At 47.1% G+C, this 21,228-nt stretch overlaps 1 protein-coding gene across 1 annotated transcript in view; it reads right to left on the reverse strand.

Annotated features, from left to right (window-relative positions):
• Window positions 1-813: 813 nt before the first annotated feature.
• LOC146009549 (uncharacterized) overlaps window positions 814-21,228 on the reverse strand; it is a 49,312-nt gene continuing 28,897 nt past the window's right edge. The window contains 7 exon segments of the mRNA XM_083149995.1: window positions 814-2,788; window positions 7,371-7,608; window positions 7,792-7,889; window positions 8,005-8,083; window positions 8,679-8,870; window positions 9,368-9,504; window positions 14,956-15,355. Coding sequence (XP_083006121.1) covers window positions 1,704-2,788; window positions 7,371-7,608; window positions 7,792-7,889; window positions 8,005-8,083; window positions 8,679-8,870; window positions 9,368-9,504; window positions 14,956-15,355 — 2,229 coding nt within the window. The 3' untranslated portion in view covers window positions 814-1,703.

Raw genomic sequence — 21,228 nt, forward strand, 5'->3', positions numbered from 1 at the left:
CGAGCTGCTCAGCCGCCATTAGAAATGCGCACGCGCGCTCCCAGCGGGGAGCGCGTTACCTGTAAGCGGTGCTCACCGCTGATGTCCCGGTCCCCGTCGCGGCTGTGCTCCTCAGTGCTTCAGAGCCAGCCAAACACCTCCGCTGCGGGAGCCACGTGGGTGGTGTTTGGCTGCCGGGTCCCGGGTGATGGAGCGCAGTGCAGGGGTCTAAAAGACCCCCGCCGCGCTGCTGCTCTGTCACTGATTCCAATCAGTGTAAAAATAAGAATAAAAAAAAATTAAAAACTAAGTTTAAGCTGCTTTAACAGCAGCCCTTTCAAAATGCGTGTTGGCTCCTGCCAGCACAACTAAAACTGAAAGTAAGCTAGCCTAGGAGGCGGGGTAGAGAAGGGAGGAGCCAGGGCTGTCTCTGGGCAGTCCAGAAGTTTTAAACCTTTCTGGTGCTGGAATGGTCGTGACCTCACTCCTTAACCCATTGTTATCCCTGGGGCCCCTAACGTCTGCCGCAGAAAAAAATGAGCCCGTTTATACCACTGGTGGAGAACCTAGCTGCTCTGGCAAAAGTAATAATAGCAAGGAAATGGAGGGCGCATGAGGCACCGGATTTATACCACTGGATCCATCTGGTAAACCATACAGTAGATAATGAGAAGTACACAGACACCAACAGTAATAATGTAAGAAAGTGTCAAACGTGGGAGAGATGGACGCTGTCAGAATTCTATGAGGCTTATACAGGAGTATACACAACAATGCATATACATTACACAAATCCACACTATTACACAGGACCAGACACAGGAATAGCTTTATTATAAATGGCAGTATACAGAAGGTGAGATAGATGAGGCACAACGTAAGTTTAGTATAATCGGTATAATGGCATCGCTTGTCAGACATAAAGCACATATACACTGCACAGATATAAGGTAGGGGAAAGGATAGGATGTAACATCTTATCTCTGTATCAAACGGATATTGTAATAAGATATACGAAATAAAAAAAAGATCTGGGCAATGATTGGGTGGATGTTTGTACCCGTTCCCTCTGGGTGACTTTCAGCTCAAAGCCGCCCCGTGTGTATGGCCCCGTTTATGAGCGCTGCTGCGCGCTCCCGCATCATCGCCAGGAAAGCCGCTCATCTGCTGATATTACCAGCAGATGAGCGGCTTTGAGGACGGATTTGCATAGTGCTGCGCTATGCAAAGCCGTCCTCCCCCCTCTGACGGCGCCGGTCAGGGGGAAAGCCGCTCAATGTGCATGTACCGAGCGGCGTTCCCCCCCTGCAATGATAGCAATCATCGCTGTCCATACACGCTAAGCATAATCACCCAGTGTGTATGGACTTTTAGTCAGCAGCTCTAGAGAGGGGGGAGGGGGCTGGATGTGGAGGAACATCAGCCAGGACAGTTTCTGCTGGGCTTACTTTTAAGAACCCTCAGGTAGCTCCCACAGTTTCCAGGGGGGGGAAATCGAGCCTGCATTGTTTAGGGGAGACTACTCTCAGATGATCCCTGTGTATGCAACAGGGGTATCCTCATATCAATGCTCACGTGGAATGTAGATCTGCTCATCAAAATGTTATTTTTCAGGTATTTACAAAGTATACATTTATTTATAAAACATTTCCCACACTGCAAACATGGAAAAGGTTTCTCTGATGTCTAATAAGATGTGATTTTTGGTAAAACATTTCCCACATTCAGCATGAAAATGGTTTCTCACCTGTATGTTCCCTCTCATGTATAATAAGATTAGATTTTCTTGTAAAATATTTCCCACATTCAGAACATGAAAATGGTTTCTCACCTGTATGTACCCTCTCATGTATAACAAGATTAGATTTCTTTGTAAAACATTTCCCACATTCAGAACATGAAAATGGTTTCTCACCTGTATGTACCCACTCATGTATAACAAGACTGGATTTATCCCTATAACATTTCCCACATTCAGAACATGAAAATGGTTTCTCACCTGTATGTACCCTCTCATGTACAACAAGATTAGATTTCTTTCTAAAACATTTCCCACATTCAGAACATGAAAATGGTTTCTCACCTGTATGTTCCCTCTCATGTATAACAAGACTGGATTTATTGCCACAACATTTCCCACATTCAGAGCATGAAAATGGTTTCTCACCTGTATGTACCCTCTCATGTATAACAAGAGTAGATTTATTTGTAAAACATTTCCCACATTCAGAACATGAAAATGGTTTCTCACCTGTATGTACCCTCTCATGTATAACAAGACTGGATTTATCGCCACAACATTTCCCACACTCAGAACATGAAAATGATTTATCACCTGTATGTAGTCTTTCATGTTTAACATGATATGATTTATGAGTAAACGATTTCCCACATTCAGAACATATATATGGTTTCTCACCTGTATGTACCCTCTCATGTATAACCAGATTAGATTTTATTGTAAAACATTTCCCACATTCAGAACATGAAAATGGTTTCTCCCCTGTGTGATGTATCTGATGTAAAACAGAATCTGACTGATGTATAGAACTCTTACCAAACTCAGATCTGGATGATACTGTATCATCTTTATGGTCTGCACTGTATGTAGTAAGGTCTGAATGATCAGGAGAAGGTTCCTCATGACTAGAGGGACCAGATGACATATCTGCACTGGGAAATGTTGGTTGTGTGTTGGGGATAATGGGGTTTTCTTCTGGAGAATCTGGTCTGATGTTCTTATCTCCTATTATATAATCTGGAGACACAATGAGATCTCCCTCCGAGGTATTCCTGCTTGTGCGCCCATCTACAGGAAACAGATGAATGACAACAGACAGAATTGTTTATATTGAGAAGGAAATGTACATGGATGTTTTATCACTTACACTGAACATGTCTAATGCTGCGCACACACTGGCCGATATATCGCTGGTCCGTCAGCCAGTGGGTACCAGCAATAGGTCTGTAACCAACGTGAACTCTGCAACGGACCCAATGGCCGATATATTGGTGCATCGTGCTATGGGCCTGACTCTGTATGACCTGGTCCGAGTCCCACAGTGCCCACTCTGAGGAATCGCCGCTACCCCCCCCCCCCCGGATCCCCTCGCATGTGCCCAATGCTGGACAGATCATTGAAATGATATCTCCAGGGCTCATGGTGGCTGACGTCAGCCACCCGCCCCCAGCACCGCGCGTCACGCTGGAATTTACATGTAAATGTCCATGAAACGCTGGGCATTCCCATGGCCCATCACCACCAATGCCGCCCCCCACCTGACCGAATGGACTACAAATTGGGCCCTATGTGTACAGGCGATCGGGCAATCAGCACTGGTGAACAGGAGGCCCGCGGATACTGGTAAAGAAGAAAGAGACCTTCCTCCTTCCCCCCCCCCCCCTCATCCCCTCTCACCCCCCAGCACCTCATCTTACCACATCACCTTGCCCCCAGTCAACTCCCCTTTCCACTCCCACCCTTTCCTACTCATTGCTCTCTCCCAGTCCCCTTCTCTCTCTCCTCCACCCCATCTGCCCCCCCCTCTTTCTCTGTCCTATCTCCTTATCTCTGCCCTTAGTCTCTCGCTCTCTCTCATTACCTCCTTTTCCAGACGCGGCTATACTGTACGATACTATACTATTGCCACTTTGGACTGAAAGTAACATTCATCTATTTTATCAATATAAAATAATTGGCTTCTGGCTACTGAGCTGCGTGTATGCACCTCACAGGATCAGCACTACTGATGGTGGTACGGGTCTGTTCTGTCAGCATACACACGGTGGGATATGAATGCAAAAACGAGAGTTATGGTTAACTTAGGTTAACTCTTTTTCTTCGAGGTCCATGGTAACCACAGGGTGACATTGGGGATGTCTCAAAGCCGTATTTAAGGGAGAGAATTTGCCGGAGGTGTCAGAAGAACCCGACGACCAAAGGAAGCATCCTGGGAGGTGAACGTGTCAAATGCATAGAACTTAACAAGCGTATGGACAGACGACCACGTTGCAGCCTTACATAGTTGTTCGGCAGACGCTCCGCGGCGTGCTGCCCATGATGGACCTACCGCCCTGGTGGAATGAGCTTTGATTGACAAAGGTATGGGAAGATTAGCCAGTTGGTAGGCCTGTTGAATTGCCATTCGAATCCAGCGGGCAAGTGTTTGTTTGTGCGCGGGCCAGCCCTTCTTGTGGAATCCATACAGCACAAAGAGAGAGAATCTGATTTTCTGATGGCCGCGGTACGGTCCAGATAAATGGTCAGAGCCCTGACCACATCTAACAGACGTTCATCTGAAGAAAGATCCTCAGAATTGAACGCTGGAACTACTATTTCCTGATTGATGTGGAATTTGGAGATTACTTTAGGGAGGTGAGAAGGTCTGGTCTGTAACACCGCCCTATGCCAATGGTAAATGAGAAACGGGGGTTTGCAGGAGAGAGCTCACAAATCCGACACCCGTCTGGCTGATGCCATAGCCAATAGAAATACTGTTTTAGCTGTGAGCCATTTATATTCCACTGATTGTATTAGTTCAAAAGGATAATTAGCCAGAGCCTACAACACCAGAGACAGGTCCCATGGTGTTGTAGGAGGAACGTGGTTGGATACGTAGAACTCCTTGAATGAATGTACGTATATCTGGAAGAGATGCTATTCTTCTCTGGAACCAAACTGACAATGCCGAGATATGGACCTTAAGAGAGGCTAGCCGTAAACGGATATCTAATCCCCTTTGAAGAAAGGATAGAATTCTGGTATTCTTAAAAACTTTAGGGTCATACTTGCGGGATACACACCAGGAAAAATAAGTGTGCCAGACCCGGTAATAAATCCTAGCGGATGCTGGTTTACGCGCCTGAATCACAGTCTCGATAACCTTGGCAGAAAAACCTTTGTTTTTAGTAAGGCAGCCCCAAGCGCCATGCCGATATAGACAGGACTTCAGACTACAATATATTCAGTAAAATCCTTTATTAGTTTATTTTAAAATTTTATGAATAGACGGTCGTCACTCAATATTGATTTGTTCGAAAATTGTTATTAAATTATATGTAACCTTGTGGTTATTGTCCTTGTATCAAGGATCAGCGTGGAGAAGTATAAAATAAAGTAGTAGGTATAGAAAAGAAGAATAAAGTTTAAAACATGTCTATGTTGTATCATCCTGAACTACTGAGAGTAAAGGCGCAGACAGGGCCCTAGCTGGCTGTGTTGTATTAGGCAGTTTTTGCTTGGCTACTGTGGTCTGTGCTAAGGGCTGAACCGTGGTCGATAAGGTATTAACCCATGTAGGAGCGGGTTGTACCACAGGTGGTGTAACTATGGGAGGAGGACGGTGATCCACTAGGGTGCCCAACAATTGTTGAACTGCCCTGGGAGGCTCCTGAGTAGCCACCATGACAGAAGCCTGGCCAGGGGGGATATAGCAATTGACACACAGCCCCTCCTGAATGACGTCCTGCTCAGACAGGCCTGCAGAACAAGCCCTGCATGACAGGAGCTTGGGAGACTGTCTGAGTGCGCCCCCGTTTGGACATAGTGAGATAACCCAAATAGTGGGGGGAGTATACAATAGGTATAGCCCTGAGGGGGGAACCTAGAGTGATACACAAACATATGTGACCAGAGGATAAAACCTCTGAATCTTCCTCAGAAGATATAAGAGAACACAGGGACAGCAACTAGTTACTGACATATAGGAAAGAATAGACTGGCACTAAGTCACAGACACAATCACTACCAAAGTAGCCGGCTAAAGCAAAGTGCTGCTGCTGCACCCCAATCCTCCACTGTACCCTATGGGGTAAGTGGGATGAGGGTGTCTGTGAAAGCGCTACAGTGTGTGGATGGTTTCACAGGGGAGACTGTACCCGCGCTCTAGGAGGCTCTCTCAGAGAGAGCCTTACCTGCTCCTGCGCTCCGGCCACACCGTCTAGGATGAGAAGTGTCCGGCGGTGCTAGGCTCTGGATCTCTCCCCCACCGAGTACCCCTCTTGACCGTGGGGGAGTTCAGGCGCCGACAGGAGTGACGGCAGAGGCAGCCCAGCCGCATCAATGTGGCTTAGTGTGAAAATAAGAATAAAAAATTAAGATAAAAGCTTCTTTGGGATAACTTATATGAGGTAATCCCAGCTGATTGTGACGGTGCTCCAGCTTCCTGCTGGCACCAAAAAAAACAACTGAGGATGGAGGCGGGGTTATAGGGGAGAGGGACCAGGCATCCTGGGAAACTTTCAAAGCTTCGCTGATTGGTGCCACGGTCCTCTGGATCCGCCTACAACCCGATGTCACCCTGTGTGAACCATGGAACCCGAGGAAAAAATGCAATTACAGTAACCACCTGCAGAATATCTGTGCCAATTATTATTATAGTGGCAAATATGTACACCTAATATGTTTTTATAATTTACTTTTTAATACTAATAAAGTGATCTATACTTCTGTTATAGGGCTCTCTTACTTGTTATTTTATTTGTGTCTAATTCAGTTATACAGAATACCTATTGGGAGCTGCAATAGACTTAAGTGGTCTTGTAATGATCTTGTTAAGACAGCATTCATTTTGATTGATTAATATATTTTTTATGTAAAGTATTAAACACTTGATTGTCATGATTATCCTTTTCACCCAGAGAGTGTGGGGAGGAGACTGGTCAGATCTCTGGGCTGGTAACACACAGTGACATGATGTGAGGGGGAGAGCAGGAGTATAATAGGGGCTGATGGCTCCTGATGTATGAGATACACCAGAGAGTGTGGGGAGGAGACTGGTCAGATCTCTGGGCTGGTAACACACAGTGACATGATGTGAGGGGAGAGCAGGAGTACAATAGGGGCTGATGGCTCCTGATGTATGAGATACACCAGAGAGTGTGGGGAGGAGACTGGTCAGATCTCTGGGCTGGTAACACACAGTGACATGATGTGAGGGGGAGAGCAGGAGTATAATAGGGCTGATGGCTCCTGATGTATGAGATACACCAGAGAGTGTGGGGAGGAGACTGGTCAGATCTCTGGGCTGGTAACACATAGTGACATGATGTGAGGGGAGAGCAGGAGTATAATAGGGGCTGATGGCTCCTGATGTATGAGATATACCAGAGAAACCGGGGAGGAGACTGGTCAGATCTCTGGGCTGGTAACACACAGTGACATGATGTGAGGGGAGAGCAGGAGTATAATAGGGGCTGATGGCTCCTGATGTATGAGATACACCAGAGAGTGTGGGGAGGAGACTGGTTAGATCTCTGGGCTGGTAACACACAGTGACATGATGTGACAGGAAGAGCAGGAATATAATAGGGGCTGATGGCTCCTGATTTCTGATATAGCTGTATTAACAGAACAAGGAAAATACTGTATGCAATAAGTGATTATTCCTCACCCGTGCTGATATCTGTAGGGATTTCCTCCTTCTTACACTGCTGATCATCCCTCATATATGTTTCTTCTGTCTCTAGATCTTCTTTCTTATCAGACACATAAAACTCTTCTCTTATCTTCATATCCGTCACATACGTCTCTTCTTCCTCTGTGTCTTCTGCCTTAATGTCAGTCACATCCGTCTCTTCTTCTCCCTTTATTTCTTCAACCTTAATATCAGACATATCTTCACATTGAACCTACAAATAAATATCACATAAATAATGTCTGACAGTATTGAGCTTACACAGTAGATTATTGATGTATAATACACACACACACACACACACACACACACACACACACACACACACACACACACCTGTTGCAATTCATATAGTGATAGACTTTGGTATATTGGGGAGACCCTTATTCCCACCTACCTGATCCTCCTGTGGGGTCCTGTGCATCTCCTCTGTACAATGCTGGGAATACAGAGGACGGGGACATCTCTCTGGGGTATCTCTGTTACTGGATCCATCTATAGGAGACACACAGTGACTGAATATATTGTACATGTGGATTAGCAGATGATACATGTATATAGGGGGCCCCAAATCTGCTCTCCCCTGTACAATAACAAAGTCTCCTCTTACCCAGTGATGTGAGGGGCCGGTGATTCTCCATCATAACATTCCTGCACAGACCCTTGTGTTCCTCTGTATACTCCTCCTCCTGCATGGAGAGACAGACAGTGACATCCTGACACCTTCTAGGAAACCGACACAGACAGTGATACAGTCATCACCCAGACACATCCCCTCGTGTTACTGTATAATGCATCATTCCCAGTGGTCACCTCTCCGGTCACATCCCCCGGTGTTACTGTATAATGTCCCATTCCCAGCAGTCACTTCTCCGGTCACATCCCCTGATGTTACTGTATAATGCCCCATTCCCAGCAGTCACATCCCCTGGTGTTACTGTATAATGTCCCATTCCTAGCAGTCACCTCTCCGGTCACATCCCCCGGTGTTACTGTATAATGCCCCATTCCCAGCAGTTACCTCTGCAGTCTCCTCCCTCTGTGTTACTGTATAATGTCCCATTCCCAGCAGTCACCTCTCCGGTCACATCCCCAGGTGTTACTGTATAATGCCCCATTCCCAGCAGTCACATCACCCGGTGTTACTGTATAATGTCCCATTCCCAGCAGTCACCTCTCCGATCACATCCCCCTGTGTTACTGTATAATGCCCCATTCCCAGAAGTCACCTCTCCGGTCACCTCCCCCGGTGTTACTGTATAATGCCCCATTCCCAGCAGTCACCTCTCCGGTCAGCAGCTGGATGATCTTGTCGGTGAGTTCCAGGATCTTCTGCTTCTTGTCTCTCCCATGTGTCAGTGAGTGAGGTGGAGGCACTGTGATGGAACTCTGGGTCCTGCTCAGTTCTCCTGACACACAGGGATGGCAACTCGGTGTCTCATGGTCAATGGATGTCTTCTTCACTACTACGTAACCCTGTGTATTGGAAAATACACTATCACTGCATACACTCCCAGTACCCTCTCTTATTGCTATGTGATGTCACCTCCAAGATCCACTAGTCAGGTCACTGTAGTATTAATAGATCAGTGATATCAGTGACCTCTCAGATATCCTCACCTCCCCAGTCACGTCCCTGTATTATTACTATAGATATATGTGATGTCACACTGACACTCCCAGATCCCCTCACCTCCCCAGTCACGTCCCTGTATTATTACTATAGATATAAGTGATGTCACAGTGACACTCCCAGATCCCCTCACCTCCCCAGTCACGTCTCTGTATTATTACTATAGATATAATTGATGTCACTGTGACACTCCCAGATCCCCTCACCTCCCCAGTCACGTCCCTGTATTATTACTATAGATATAAGTGATGTCACCGTGACGCTCCCAGATCCCCTCACCTCCCTGTATTATTACTATAGATATATGTGATGTCACAGTGACACTCCCAGGTCCCCTCACCTCCCCAGTCAGCAGGTAGATGATCTCCAGGGTGATATTTAGTATCCTCTCAGTCATGTGACTCTGCTCCTTGTCCATCCTCGGAGAATCAGTGACGTGTCTCATCCTCACGTGATGTCTAGTAAACACTCTGTTTCCTCACCGCTCGGTTGTCTAGGTGTAAATATAATTACAATAAACACCACACAGTACACATGTAACATATTAGGTAAAGGTGCCCATACATTAGTCCGATTTGGGCCAATTTCCCACGATCCCAATGGAACGGGCCAAGAAATCAAATGTGTTTGACGTCCGCCTTGGGTCCGATTCGTATCGGACCTGAGCAGGAGGTCGGACCGGTTGCCCACCCGCCGACTCGGCCCTCCTCTTGGTGGCAGGGAATGGGGTCACATGGGATACATCGCATGTGAAAGGACAGCATGTGATGCATCGTATGCAGGTCCCAGGGGGCTCCGAGGGGGTCGCATGGCCATACACTGCTGCGATACATCCCAGTAGTGTATGGCCACCATAAGAGAAATCCACACAGAGGCACAACAGCTGCCTCTAATGTTTCCGCACATATAAATATACATCATACAGAGAACAATGGCCACATGTACAGCAGGGTTGCCGACCCTCCCGGAATTTGCGGGAGTCTCCCGAAAATCGGGTCCCCCCTCCCGGCCCCCGGAAGGGTGGGCAACCCTCCCGGAATCAGGGGGACCCCCACTGAGCCCCCCGATCGCGGCATTTAAATGCCGCAATCCGCGGATCTCAGAGGAGGGGGAGGAGCTAAAATGGCACAATCGTGTCATTTTAGGCCCACCCCCTCCATGGAGATCAGTTTTTTCAGCTATTTGCCGTAATGGGGGCGGGGCTTAATGACGTCACCGTTAAGTCCCGCCCCCCAAACTCGTCATGAAAGATTCCTCTCCGGGCTTCTCCCGGAGAGGATTTTATGCAAGTCGGCAACCCTGATGTACAGTATAAGCGCTATAGTATACCACTACAATGTCCATTGTAGTACATGGTTATCTCAAAATAATGGTAATGGGGCACCAAGGGCTGCTCACCCTGTATAATCATCATACTACTACTAAGAAGATATCAGTGAATAAAAACCCTGAAAAAATGTACATCTAATTAATTTAAGTTTTGTAACAGGACAGAAAGCTGCTCCCTGATAATAATTAAAAAAAAAAATTAAAAAGAGGCTGCTCAACTATAAAATAATACCACCACACTAGAGTCTGCTCCCTCTGTATACTATTTTTAACATTACACAATAGGCTGCAGGTATAACATTTGTAACAGGATGCCACAGGCCGCTCCCCCTGTATAAAAAGGACACCACAGGCTGCTCCTTGTATAACAGGACACCACATGCTGCTCCCCCTGTATAATAACACCAGGGCAGCACAATACCATCACCTGCTGCCAGATACAGCAATGTTTTCTCTCGGTCCCCCGTAACTTAATCACCGTGGCTGCTGGAAGTGAGAGGCCTCAGGTAGGATCAGCAGCGCTGCCCCAGCAAAAAGCCGAGATGCTGCTACACTGACTGAACGCGGGGATTGGTCTTCGGTAAAATGGCCGCCGCTCCCTCACACAGGGGACATTCTTTATGGTGCCTTACTAGGCGTCGTATTTACAGCACGGAATCTATCCTCTACCGGTGAGCGCACCTCACAGAACTCTCTCTATACATTCCCTCAATGCAATTACTGCTTCTACCAGTCCGGCAGCGATGTCTCATTGTGTGTCCTCATACAGCGACAGCCATTTTGTTCTCCCAGACTCCCCCGCGGCTGTAACCAAAGTGTATTTCCTGTGTGGGGCAGAGTGGGAGGAGCTGTGTTACCAGGGAAACGTCCCTTCCTGGTGTGCAATGCATGGCAGACAGGAGGGAGAGTGCTGCAGCTGGCACCAGGTGACCCCAGGTATTATACTGCTAGTAACAGCATAGTAGTGATTGCTGGGTGTGAGCCATAAGGGCACTTACAGGGGAGCTGCTGTTCTACTCACACAGGCTGCAGTATAATACCAGGTGTCAGAGCCGATATAAGGTTTCTTGGCACCCAAAGCAAAACTCTCTATCTCTCTCTCTGCGATCCCTCTCTCTATTTCTCTCTGCGTTTCCTCTCTCTATCTCTCTCTTTTGGTCCCACCCCCTTTTGTAGGGCTGCCTGCTTTCCCAGATTCCCATGGCTGGTTTTCCATCCCAATCCGCCCCTGATGTCAACACAGTCAACATAAACACTAAAACGTACCACTGCGCCCCCACCGCATGGATCACTGCGCTCACCATGCTTCGGGCACAGTGCCTCCCTAAGCTCGGCACACTATTCTATTCTCCCACCATGCCATAGTGGATAGTAGAGCATGAAATACCGCCTACATATCCCAGCATGCCTTGCTATAGTTTTAGCATTCCCTAATAGTAAAACTGTGGCAAGGCATGATGGGAGTTGTAGTTTCACAACAGCTGGAGGGACATAGTTAGGACATGCCTGACCTAAAGTCTTGTCGACCTAAACTCATGTCGACCTAGTGGTGTCGACCTACTTGGTGGTGACCCAATGACCGTATCCCTTGTGGCATTACCCTGCTGGGCCTGGTGCTGGTTATTAAAATACGGGGGACCCCTGCTCATTTTGTCCCCCATATTTTGGGAACGAGGACCAGCCCTTGGGCCTGGTGCTGGTTTTAACCCCTTGAGTGGTGGGTTTTGCTGGGGCAGGAAAAACCTACCAAGGTTTGTCCTGCCCCAGCAAAATCCACCAGTGTTCCCGCTAGGCTTATTTTGCAGGGCGCTGCACCCTGCCCCTGTAAAAGCTGCCGAATTCACCCTGCCCGTTTTTGCCCGCCCTGCGCCCTGTACAGTTAATAGGCGCTGAAAAGTTACGGTACCTCCCCGGCCGTTGCCACGCTTCTAGTACCCGCCCGCTGGGTGTACAATGCTGAGCGCGTCAGCGTGTGGATACTCCCCTCAGCCCTGCAGTCTCCAGAGTCCATAGCCGTGCTGACAGGCTGCTCACCTCCTCTTATGTGAGCGGCTGTCAGCTGTTCCAGGAAGCATCCCTCCTCCCCCCTGCCGCGTCGCTCACCACTACTGAGCGTGTCTGCTTTCTCACTCGGGTAGAGGCGAGATCCCCACTTGTTTCACCTTCAACAAGCCTCCGAGTGCCGCTTCTTTCCTATTGTTATATATATATATATATATATATATATATATATATATATATATATATATATATGATGCAGTTCATATCCTGGCGGTTGGATTCCCGGCATTCAAAATCCTGACACCGAAATCCCGGCACTTTCTCCCTCCGTGGGTGTCCACGACACCCATAGAGGGAGAATAACGCTTGGCACCGGGCCTTCTGCGTGGCGAGCACAGCGAGCCGGCAAGGGGGGGTGATCCACGTCCCCCCTTGTCGTGATTTCCGCAGTCGGGATTCCGGCGTTGGGTTTTTGAACGCCGGGATTCTGACCACCGGGATTTTATATCATATATATATATATATATATATATATATATATGACAAGATAACCCTTTCACTGCGCTAAGAAACAAATGGCTGCACCACCTCTATAAGTCCCCCCTGTTAGTGGAGGAAAAGGACAGAATACAAGAAAGAGTATATAGAGTGCGCCCAAATAAACGCCGCCACCAACCCAAAAATCCTTTATGGGTGACTTAATAGGCAGTGATTACAATGGTTTTAAAACTGTTTTTAATTAAAAAAAATCCTTAAAATATGTTCAGATAAAGTTCTTTACAGCAGCGTGTAATCCGGCAATTTATCGGTCAGTTTTCCATATACAGTTCAATTGAAACGCAAATTTCTATATAACGTTCATCAGAAACCCAACGCGTTTCATCTGTTAGACTTCATCAGGGGTATATACAATATCGACATTGTGGATGGTAATTTATACAGCGTTTTATTGGATCCGAAGAATGTCGGTTCTCACGGACTCTTTATAGCCTGGAGAGAATTTTACTGGTATCGAACACTGTGGTTTAGATTGGCGAAAGATCGCATAGACCAGAGTGCGGATTATTAGATGGCCCAATTCAGTTACCAAAAAGCAATCAGAAATAAGGGTCAAGCTAATATGCTCCTCCAGTGCTGCTGGCAAGTATATACACACAAATATATATATACACACACACACACACACAAAACGCCTCAGCAGTAATACAAATGTTCACAAGATGTGTTATAAAATATATATCTATGTTATTTGTCTACTAGCTGAAGTTCCTACTGTTACCTTCATGGTAAGTTATCAATGAGTTACATGTAACTGTCATCATTTTTTAAACCACTATTAGCTTAGCAGTTCTTCCAATGCTGACGGCAGACACCTTTATCACAACTTTCACTTTTGGACTTAACATCCAGTCCATCACCCCCACCCATTTGGGACCAATATTCTATTTAAATGTTACCCCCCCTATCTTGCACCACATCTACCCCCTCCTGCCCAAATAATACTACTGCGGTCACCTACAGGAAACATAGGTCCCAGGTTAGGGACCTATGCAATATAGAGGTCCCTAAGAGACACTCTTACATAGTCTGTTGACTGACATCCCTCTTACATAGTCTGTTGAGTGACATCTCTCTTACATAGTCTGTTGACTGACATCTCTCTTACATAGTCTGTTGACTGACATATCTCTTACATAGTCTGTTGACTGACATCTCTCTTATATAGTCTGTTGACTGACATCTCTCTTACATAGTCTGTTGACTGACATCTCTCTTACATAGTCTGTTGACTGACATCTCTCTTACATAGTCTGTTGACTGACATCTCTCTTACATAGTCTGTTGACTGACATCTCTCTTACATAGTCTGTTGACTGACATCTCTCTTATATAGTCTGTTGACTGACATCTCTCTTACATAGTCTGTTGACTGACATCTCTCTTACATAGTCTGTTGACTGACATCTCTCTTACATAGTCTGTTGACTGACATCTCTCTTACATAGTCTGTTGACTGACATCTCTCTTACATAGTCTGTTGACTGACATCTTACAACTAACATCAATAAGTATTCACACCATACTATTTTCTAGATATTTGCTGCACATTAAAGGTAAGCGCTTTGTATGAATCACTATTTACAGCTCTTCCAACACACCCATGAGGTGGCTGCCATGTGTCGTTTTTGTTTTTGGGGTGTCGCCAGTAGCCCTAATCCCCAGATTTTCCTTCTGCTCAGTTCTATAATAGGACGCCACGTGGGATTTGAGGTGGAGCTGCAGCTAATAACTGCCGCATCAGGTTACCCCTTTTATTATGACCTTACTGAACGACGCATCTTCTTCTACAGGTTTTTGGAGGTGGTCTCACTTTTTCAGTTTCTTCGATGCTGTTAGTAAAAGCCGGATTGAGTCTAAATCGCTTATTACTTCCATACTCTTCTTGGCGTCTTCTTTTCCCAATTTTTGGAAAAGGTGTGAACTCTCCATCCTCCAGGCACTGTATGAGATGTGGCCTCATTAATGGATAGTTGTATCTGCAGATGGGTACGTCCCCGGTGAAGAGAAGTTCCACAGCATTCGCTATAGAAAATACACCACAGTCGTCTGAGTCTGGGTCCTGTTTCTCCACATCCAGGAGTTTGATGTTCTTCAGGGTGTCCTTTGGAACGACAGCCCCATAGAGATCTTTCAGTTGTCTGCTTCCAGAACGGGTAAGCCGCCATTCAGCACTGTCTGCAACTTCTATCTGTCCATTGCGAAAACAAGACACGAAGCAGTGCCTCTCATCCATATCTGGGTGTAGCTGTACTGCAAGCCCAGAGACGGCATCAAAGGAGCCATTTGCACCTTTTTCTAACGATTGCAATCCTTGTACATCAAATTGCTTGCGCAATATTTGCTGAGCAGCTTCAATAATGCCTAAGGACAGACCGTCGCCCTGCAGAATGTCACTTTTGTCTTCCTGTGTCAGCTCAATATGATCGGGCCACATGTTCTGTGAATGTTCAGGAATGAACTTCGATGTCAAGAAACAATAAATGGCGTTTATACAGCTACGCCACATTTTCTGTAAATGTTCAAGAATAAACTTGAATATAAAGCAATGAGAAAACACGTGTAAACAGCTACAAAGGGTTATAGCTAGCAACACCGCTCACTCTCATCCAATGAGTGATTGTCCTGTCCCCAAGCAGGGCCTTTTCTTTCACACCTGCTGTGACATCACAAAGGCTGTCTGTGACATCATCAGCCTCACTCTGGCTGCTTTTCCCCAATGCATGTCCTCCAGCTGCTGGAGAACTACACATCCCAGCATATTCTGACATAGTTTTGCTATTAAGGCATGTGAAACTCTTGCGGGACATGCTGGGTTGTGTGGTTCGACAAAAGCTGGCGGGTCACATGTTGAATACCTTTGATAGGGGCCAACCCCGTCACAGAGTCAACATCATTACAATATAAAATAGCAACATTTCAGGACATAAACAAAAGGCCTATGCTGCCGCCAGTATTTAAAGACCAACAAGTCCTATATATGACTTTGTTCCAGGCTTCAGCATAGATAGTTAAATGATAATAACTGAGGTACTAATTCTGGGCCTAATTCAGATTTGATCACCACTGTGCGAATTTGTCGAGGACTCCAAAACAGTAGAAATAAAGGCCCTTTTTCAGATCTGATTGCAGTACAAACTTGTTTGGAAAATGGGCAAAACCATGTGCACTCTACATGGGGCAGATGTAACATGTGCAGAGAGAGTTAAATTTGGGTGGGGTGTGTTGAAACTGAAATCTACATTACAGTGTAAAACTAATGCAGCCAGTATTTACCCTGCACAGAAACAAAATAACTCATCCACATCTAACTCTCTCTGCGCATGTTACATCTACCCGACCTGCAGTGCACATGGTTTTGCCCATTTTCCAAACAAATTTGGATACTTGAGTATTATCTGGGCTCCCGATTTTTTCATTGCATGCCACTACTTAAGGCATGCAATGCAATGCAATTTTTCATTGTAAAAACCTGATTTTTAATTGTATAGTCAACCATGGGTGATTTCATACCCCCACTATCCAACTACGCATGGATTTGATTTTATATAGTGTGGCGAGCGCAGCGAGGGGACGCGGATTACTTTACATGCATTCTGCGTCCCCTTGCGGGGCTCGCTGTGCTCGCCAACGCTTCGGGCTCGGTGGCTCGCTGCGCTCGCCACACTATATAAAATCAACTCCATGCGTAGTTGGATAGTGGGGGTATGAAATCACCCATGGGTGACTATACAATTAAAAATTGGGTCTTTACAATGAAAAATCGCATTGTATTGCATTGTATTGCATTGCATGCCTTAAGTCGTGGCATGCGATGCTATGCGATACAATGAAAAAATCGAGCGCCCAGATATTACACAAGTACCCAAATTTGTTTGGAAATAAAGGCCAAAATAAGAAAAGGAGAGAGAGTGTGAATGTGAGGATTGGCAAGTAGTGGGATCCTATCGGACCTGGAGGCACTCGCAGTCCAGCAGCTAATTCTGCTTCTGATTGGTTGCTGGACCGCAAGCACCTATTGGCTAGCGGTCCAGCGGGAGACTTTACACCTTATACAATGCCTTACTGCACCCCCATGTCACCCTGCACAATGCCTTACTGTACCCCCATGTCACCTTGCACCTCCACATCACCCTGCACCCAGGCTTACTGCACCTCCATGTCACCTTGCACCTCCACTTCACCCTGCACGCAGCCTTACTGCACCTCCACGTCACCCTGCACCTAGCCTTACAGCACCTTCATGTCACCTTACACAGTGCCTTACTGCGCCCCCATGTCACCTTGCACCTCCATGTTACCTTACACAGTGCCTTACTGCACCTCCATGTCACCTTGCACAATGGCTTACTGCACCTCCATGTCACCTTGCACAATGGCTTACTGCACCTCCATGTCACCTTGCACAATGGCTTACTGCTCCTCCATGTCACCTTGCACAATGGCTTACTGCTCCTCCATGTCACCTTGCACAATGCCTTACTGCACCCCCATGTCACCTTGCACCTCCATGTCACCCTGCATCTCTCTCACCCTGCATCTCCATGTCACCTTACACAATGGCTTACTGCTCCTTCATGTCACCTTGCACAATGCCTTACTGCACCCTCATGTCACCTTGCACCTTCATGTCACCCTGCACCTCCATGTCACCTTACACAGTGCCTTACTGCACCCTCATGTCACCTTGCACCTTCATGTCACCCTGCACCTCCATGTCACCTTACACAGTGCCTTACTGCACCCCCGTGTCACCTTACACAGTGCCTTACTGCACCCCCATGTCACCCTGCACCTCCATGTCACCTTGCACAATGCCTTACTGCACCTCCATGTCACCTTACACAATGCATTACTGCACCCCCATGTCACCCTGCACCCAGCCTTACTGCACCCCCATGTCACCCAGCTAGTCACATTCCTCCCACCTGCTACTGGTCATGCCATAGGATGACAGCAGCATTTACAGGGCAGATGTAGAGAACACGGAAGCATATACAGTATATAATATAATATAACGAGCACATGTAAGACGATACCATTGCAGGAAACAACTGGGGAAGGGGGGTGTATTGGTTGGGAGCGTGACAGAGCCCCACTGATGTGGCTGGAAAAGGTATAGGAGAGTAGAGTAACTGTGAGCACTGTGTTATGGTGGTAGTAGAGGAGAATTCCCAGGCACCGGTGACATCACATCATTCCCGGCTGCTGTCTTTGTATGCTATGCGGCTACCGCTCACCTGCAGTATTAGTCAGGTGTCCTAAAGACTCTTCCTACCTGTGCTGGCATTCCCAGCATTGTCCCAGCAGCAGCCCCGTACCCCACACAAGCTGTGCAGCACCAACAGAGTGACTATGGGACACAGCACACAGTACCCTGGGGAGCACAGCCTGACCAATGAGATCACCGGCCCAGTTACAGAAGGATCTCCCCAGCTCTTTAGCAGTCCAGCATTTAAAAAACAAACAAAAATAGTGTCGGTAGTGCTAGTGCTATTCCGTTGCATACCGGTCCACTTCAAGCGCTGTGATAGAGAGATAGTCAAGCTCTCTGACTGGTGACACAGATTACTTCCCAACAACTGAATGTATTATTGAGTATGGGCACTCTGACGAGACACCTGTCTGTGAGCTGTTAAATTAGTATCTAAAGCCTGACTTGATACCTGGCAACCAAGGAACATTATTTTCCTATTTGACAAGTTGTCATTCTCCATTTATGATGTCGTTGTACAACACACCCTATCTATAATAATGAGGAGAGCAAATCCCTGTGCATTGTTCGATTGGATCCAGATCACACCTGAGGAAGTCCTAGCGGATGAAACGCGTAGGGTTTTATCTGTGAACTGAATATATTCAGATATTGGATCTTAACATTGGAACTATTCAATACTGCTGATTGGAAGAAGATCCTATGCATTGAGGATTTGAATAAACAAAATGTGATTTTACTATTGTGTATTTATTCTGGTGAATGTGTAGAGCGCATTTGTATTCCTATTTCATACATTTTATATATATATATATTTCTTTGTCTGAAGACGGGGCCGCCGAGCTCCGAAACGTCACCGCCTTTATTTGCACATGGATTAAAGTTAATCCCTTCACTTTTGCCTTGTCCTGCTGTTATGATGCAGCAGCAGAGAATGTCTCCCAGCACAGTGAGACAATGGGAGGCTGAGAGCAGCAGCACATATACGTAGAAAGTTGCCCAGGACAGCTGCTGCTAAGTGCTACAGAAAGGTCGCGTGAGGGTCCGGAACAGCCGGGACTCCACTAGGGAGAGCAAGAGGCGGCAAGTTCAAGAGTGAAAGCATTGGTCAGTGCGATGTGCACTGTGTGATCCAAGCTGTGAGTGTAGCAGTGACAGGGGCAGCCTGCATTCCTCAGGTATACCCTCACTGTTCCCTTGTCCCGTTCAGTGATTTATTACTGTCCCAGCAAGCAGACTCCTCATTAACTGTTTGGATGCAGGAAGTGGCTGTACTTTCCTGCATAGTGGTCTGTGCTGCTGCTGTGTGTGACATGGGGACGGTCTGTAACATCTTAGTTTCCTTGCAGTTTATTTTTAATTTGAAGGAAATAATATGTGGGTTATTGTGGGGGATATAATATACGTTTTTTTAATGAATCTTTATTATTATTATTATTATTATTATGGGGGGGGGGCACCTGTGTTGGGCACCCCAAGGGCTTAATCTGGCTCAGCCGACTGCAGGTATTTTCTACATTTTAAATGCGCCACCTCCCACGAATCAGAGCATGGGTGCCAGAAGGTGGGGTCAATGATTGGCTACCAGGCTCAGGAGATGGCACCAAATGGCAGCTGGGTGGTCATGCAGTGATGGGGGAAGTGATCTCGGCTTCTCCTCTCAGTAAGGAGGCCGCAGCAGAAGAGGCCAAGCCGGGGCGGTGAGTGTTGCAGAGAAACTACATATATTATATATTGAGTATAGGTTGGGACGTTAGGGGTCTAGTATCTGAAGGGTCTAGTTCTAAAGGGTCATCTTTAAATTAATGGCAGCGTTATACCCACATTAACCCGAAGGAAACCAGAAGGCAAAGAACCAACCATCATTACCGCTGAAGGACGGCATTATAACCAAAACACTCAGGAACATCATGTGGCCTCAACTCACCTTTGCCATGAGTGGACCAGGCCCACCACCCCTACGGCTGAAATCACCTGGACTACCCCTCACCGTGAGCATGGAGCTGTGAGGGGAAGCAGCAGGGCCAGCCTATGTACCAACACTTCACCCACCAGTCCCTTGTAAAGGTGTCCATCCCCTGCAAATGTGTGTTCTTGTCTCAAACCCCCCCCCCCACGCGGCATACATCTACCTCACCAGTGGCGTAACTCCCGGAGGCAATGGAGACTTTTTTGCCGCCGGGCGTTAGCCATCAGGGGGAGTACAGAGAGCAGGGAGTAGTAATAAACCCCAGCCGCCGCAGCAAGAATCTCCGGACCCCCCCACACCGCTCTGAAAGGTACTCCTGCGGCTGCCATGGTTGGATTTAGGGAGGGGGGAATGCCCCCCTGTCATTTCCGACTTTTATTTTTAGGGACACGCAGCTCCTGGCCGACGCACACTTATATGAGCCTGCTGTGGATGGAAGGCTGCCGAACGCTGCTTAGACACACTGACATGAGTTGGTGCTGCTGCGGAAAGCTGGAGGAGGCCTTCTCCAGCTTTCCGCAGCAGCACCAGATCATGTCAGTGTGTGACAGTGGCGTCACTAGGGGGGTTTGGCCCGCACCCGGGTGTCACCCTCCACTGGGGTGACACCAATAGAGCCGCAATCGCACCCGCACCTCAGGGGCTCACTCAGTAAACCCTGTCCCCCCCGCTCTGTAAGGGCTACCCGCCGCGGATCAGATCCCTATTACTGATGCGCGACGCTGCACTGCGCTCCTTACTGAGAGCCATAAAGGCTGTCACTGCCAGCACTGCGTAAGGACAGCTGAGCGCTGAGCGATAGCTCAGCTGTCCAGTGATATGATCATCTGCAGCCTGCGGCTCCGTGATTGGCTGGAGCACAGGCTACAGGGAGGAAGAGGCTAATGCTAATCTGGTGTGTGGAGAGACTGAACAACTGGGTGGAGGTGCTAACAGGAGGAGAGAGAAACATGGAAGCTATCGCTCTCCTCCTATTTAAAACAGCAAAAGTAAGTCTTTTTTTATGTTAATGTTCTGCATTTTATATATATTTTTTATTATTTTTGTAGCATGATTTTATTTTCGACCAGAGCCTTAATCCAGCTGTGGCCCACAGGCCGATCTCAAGATCTTTTATGCAGAAAAAATA

Source organism: Crinia signifera, chromosome 6 (genome assembly GCF_055691185.1).
Source record: "Crinia signifera chromosome 6, ASM5569118v1, whole genome shotgun sequence".
In the NCBI taxonomy this organism is placed as follows: domain Eukaryota; kingdom Metazoa; phylum Chordata; class Amphibia; order Anura; family Myobatrachidae; genus Crinia; species Crinia signifera.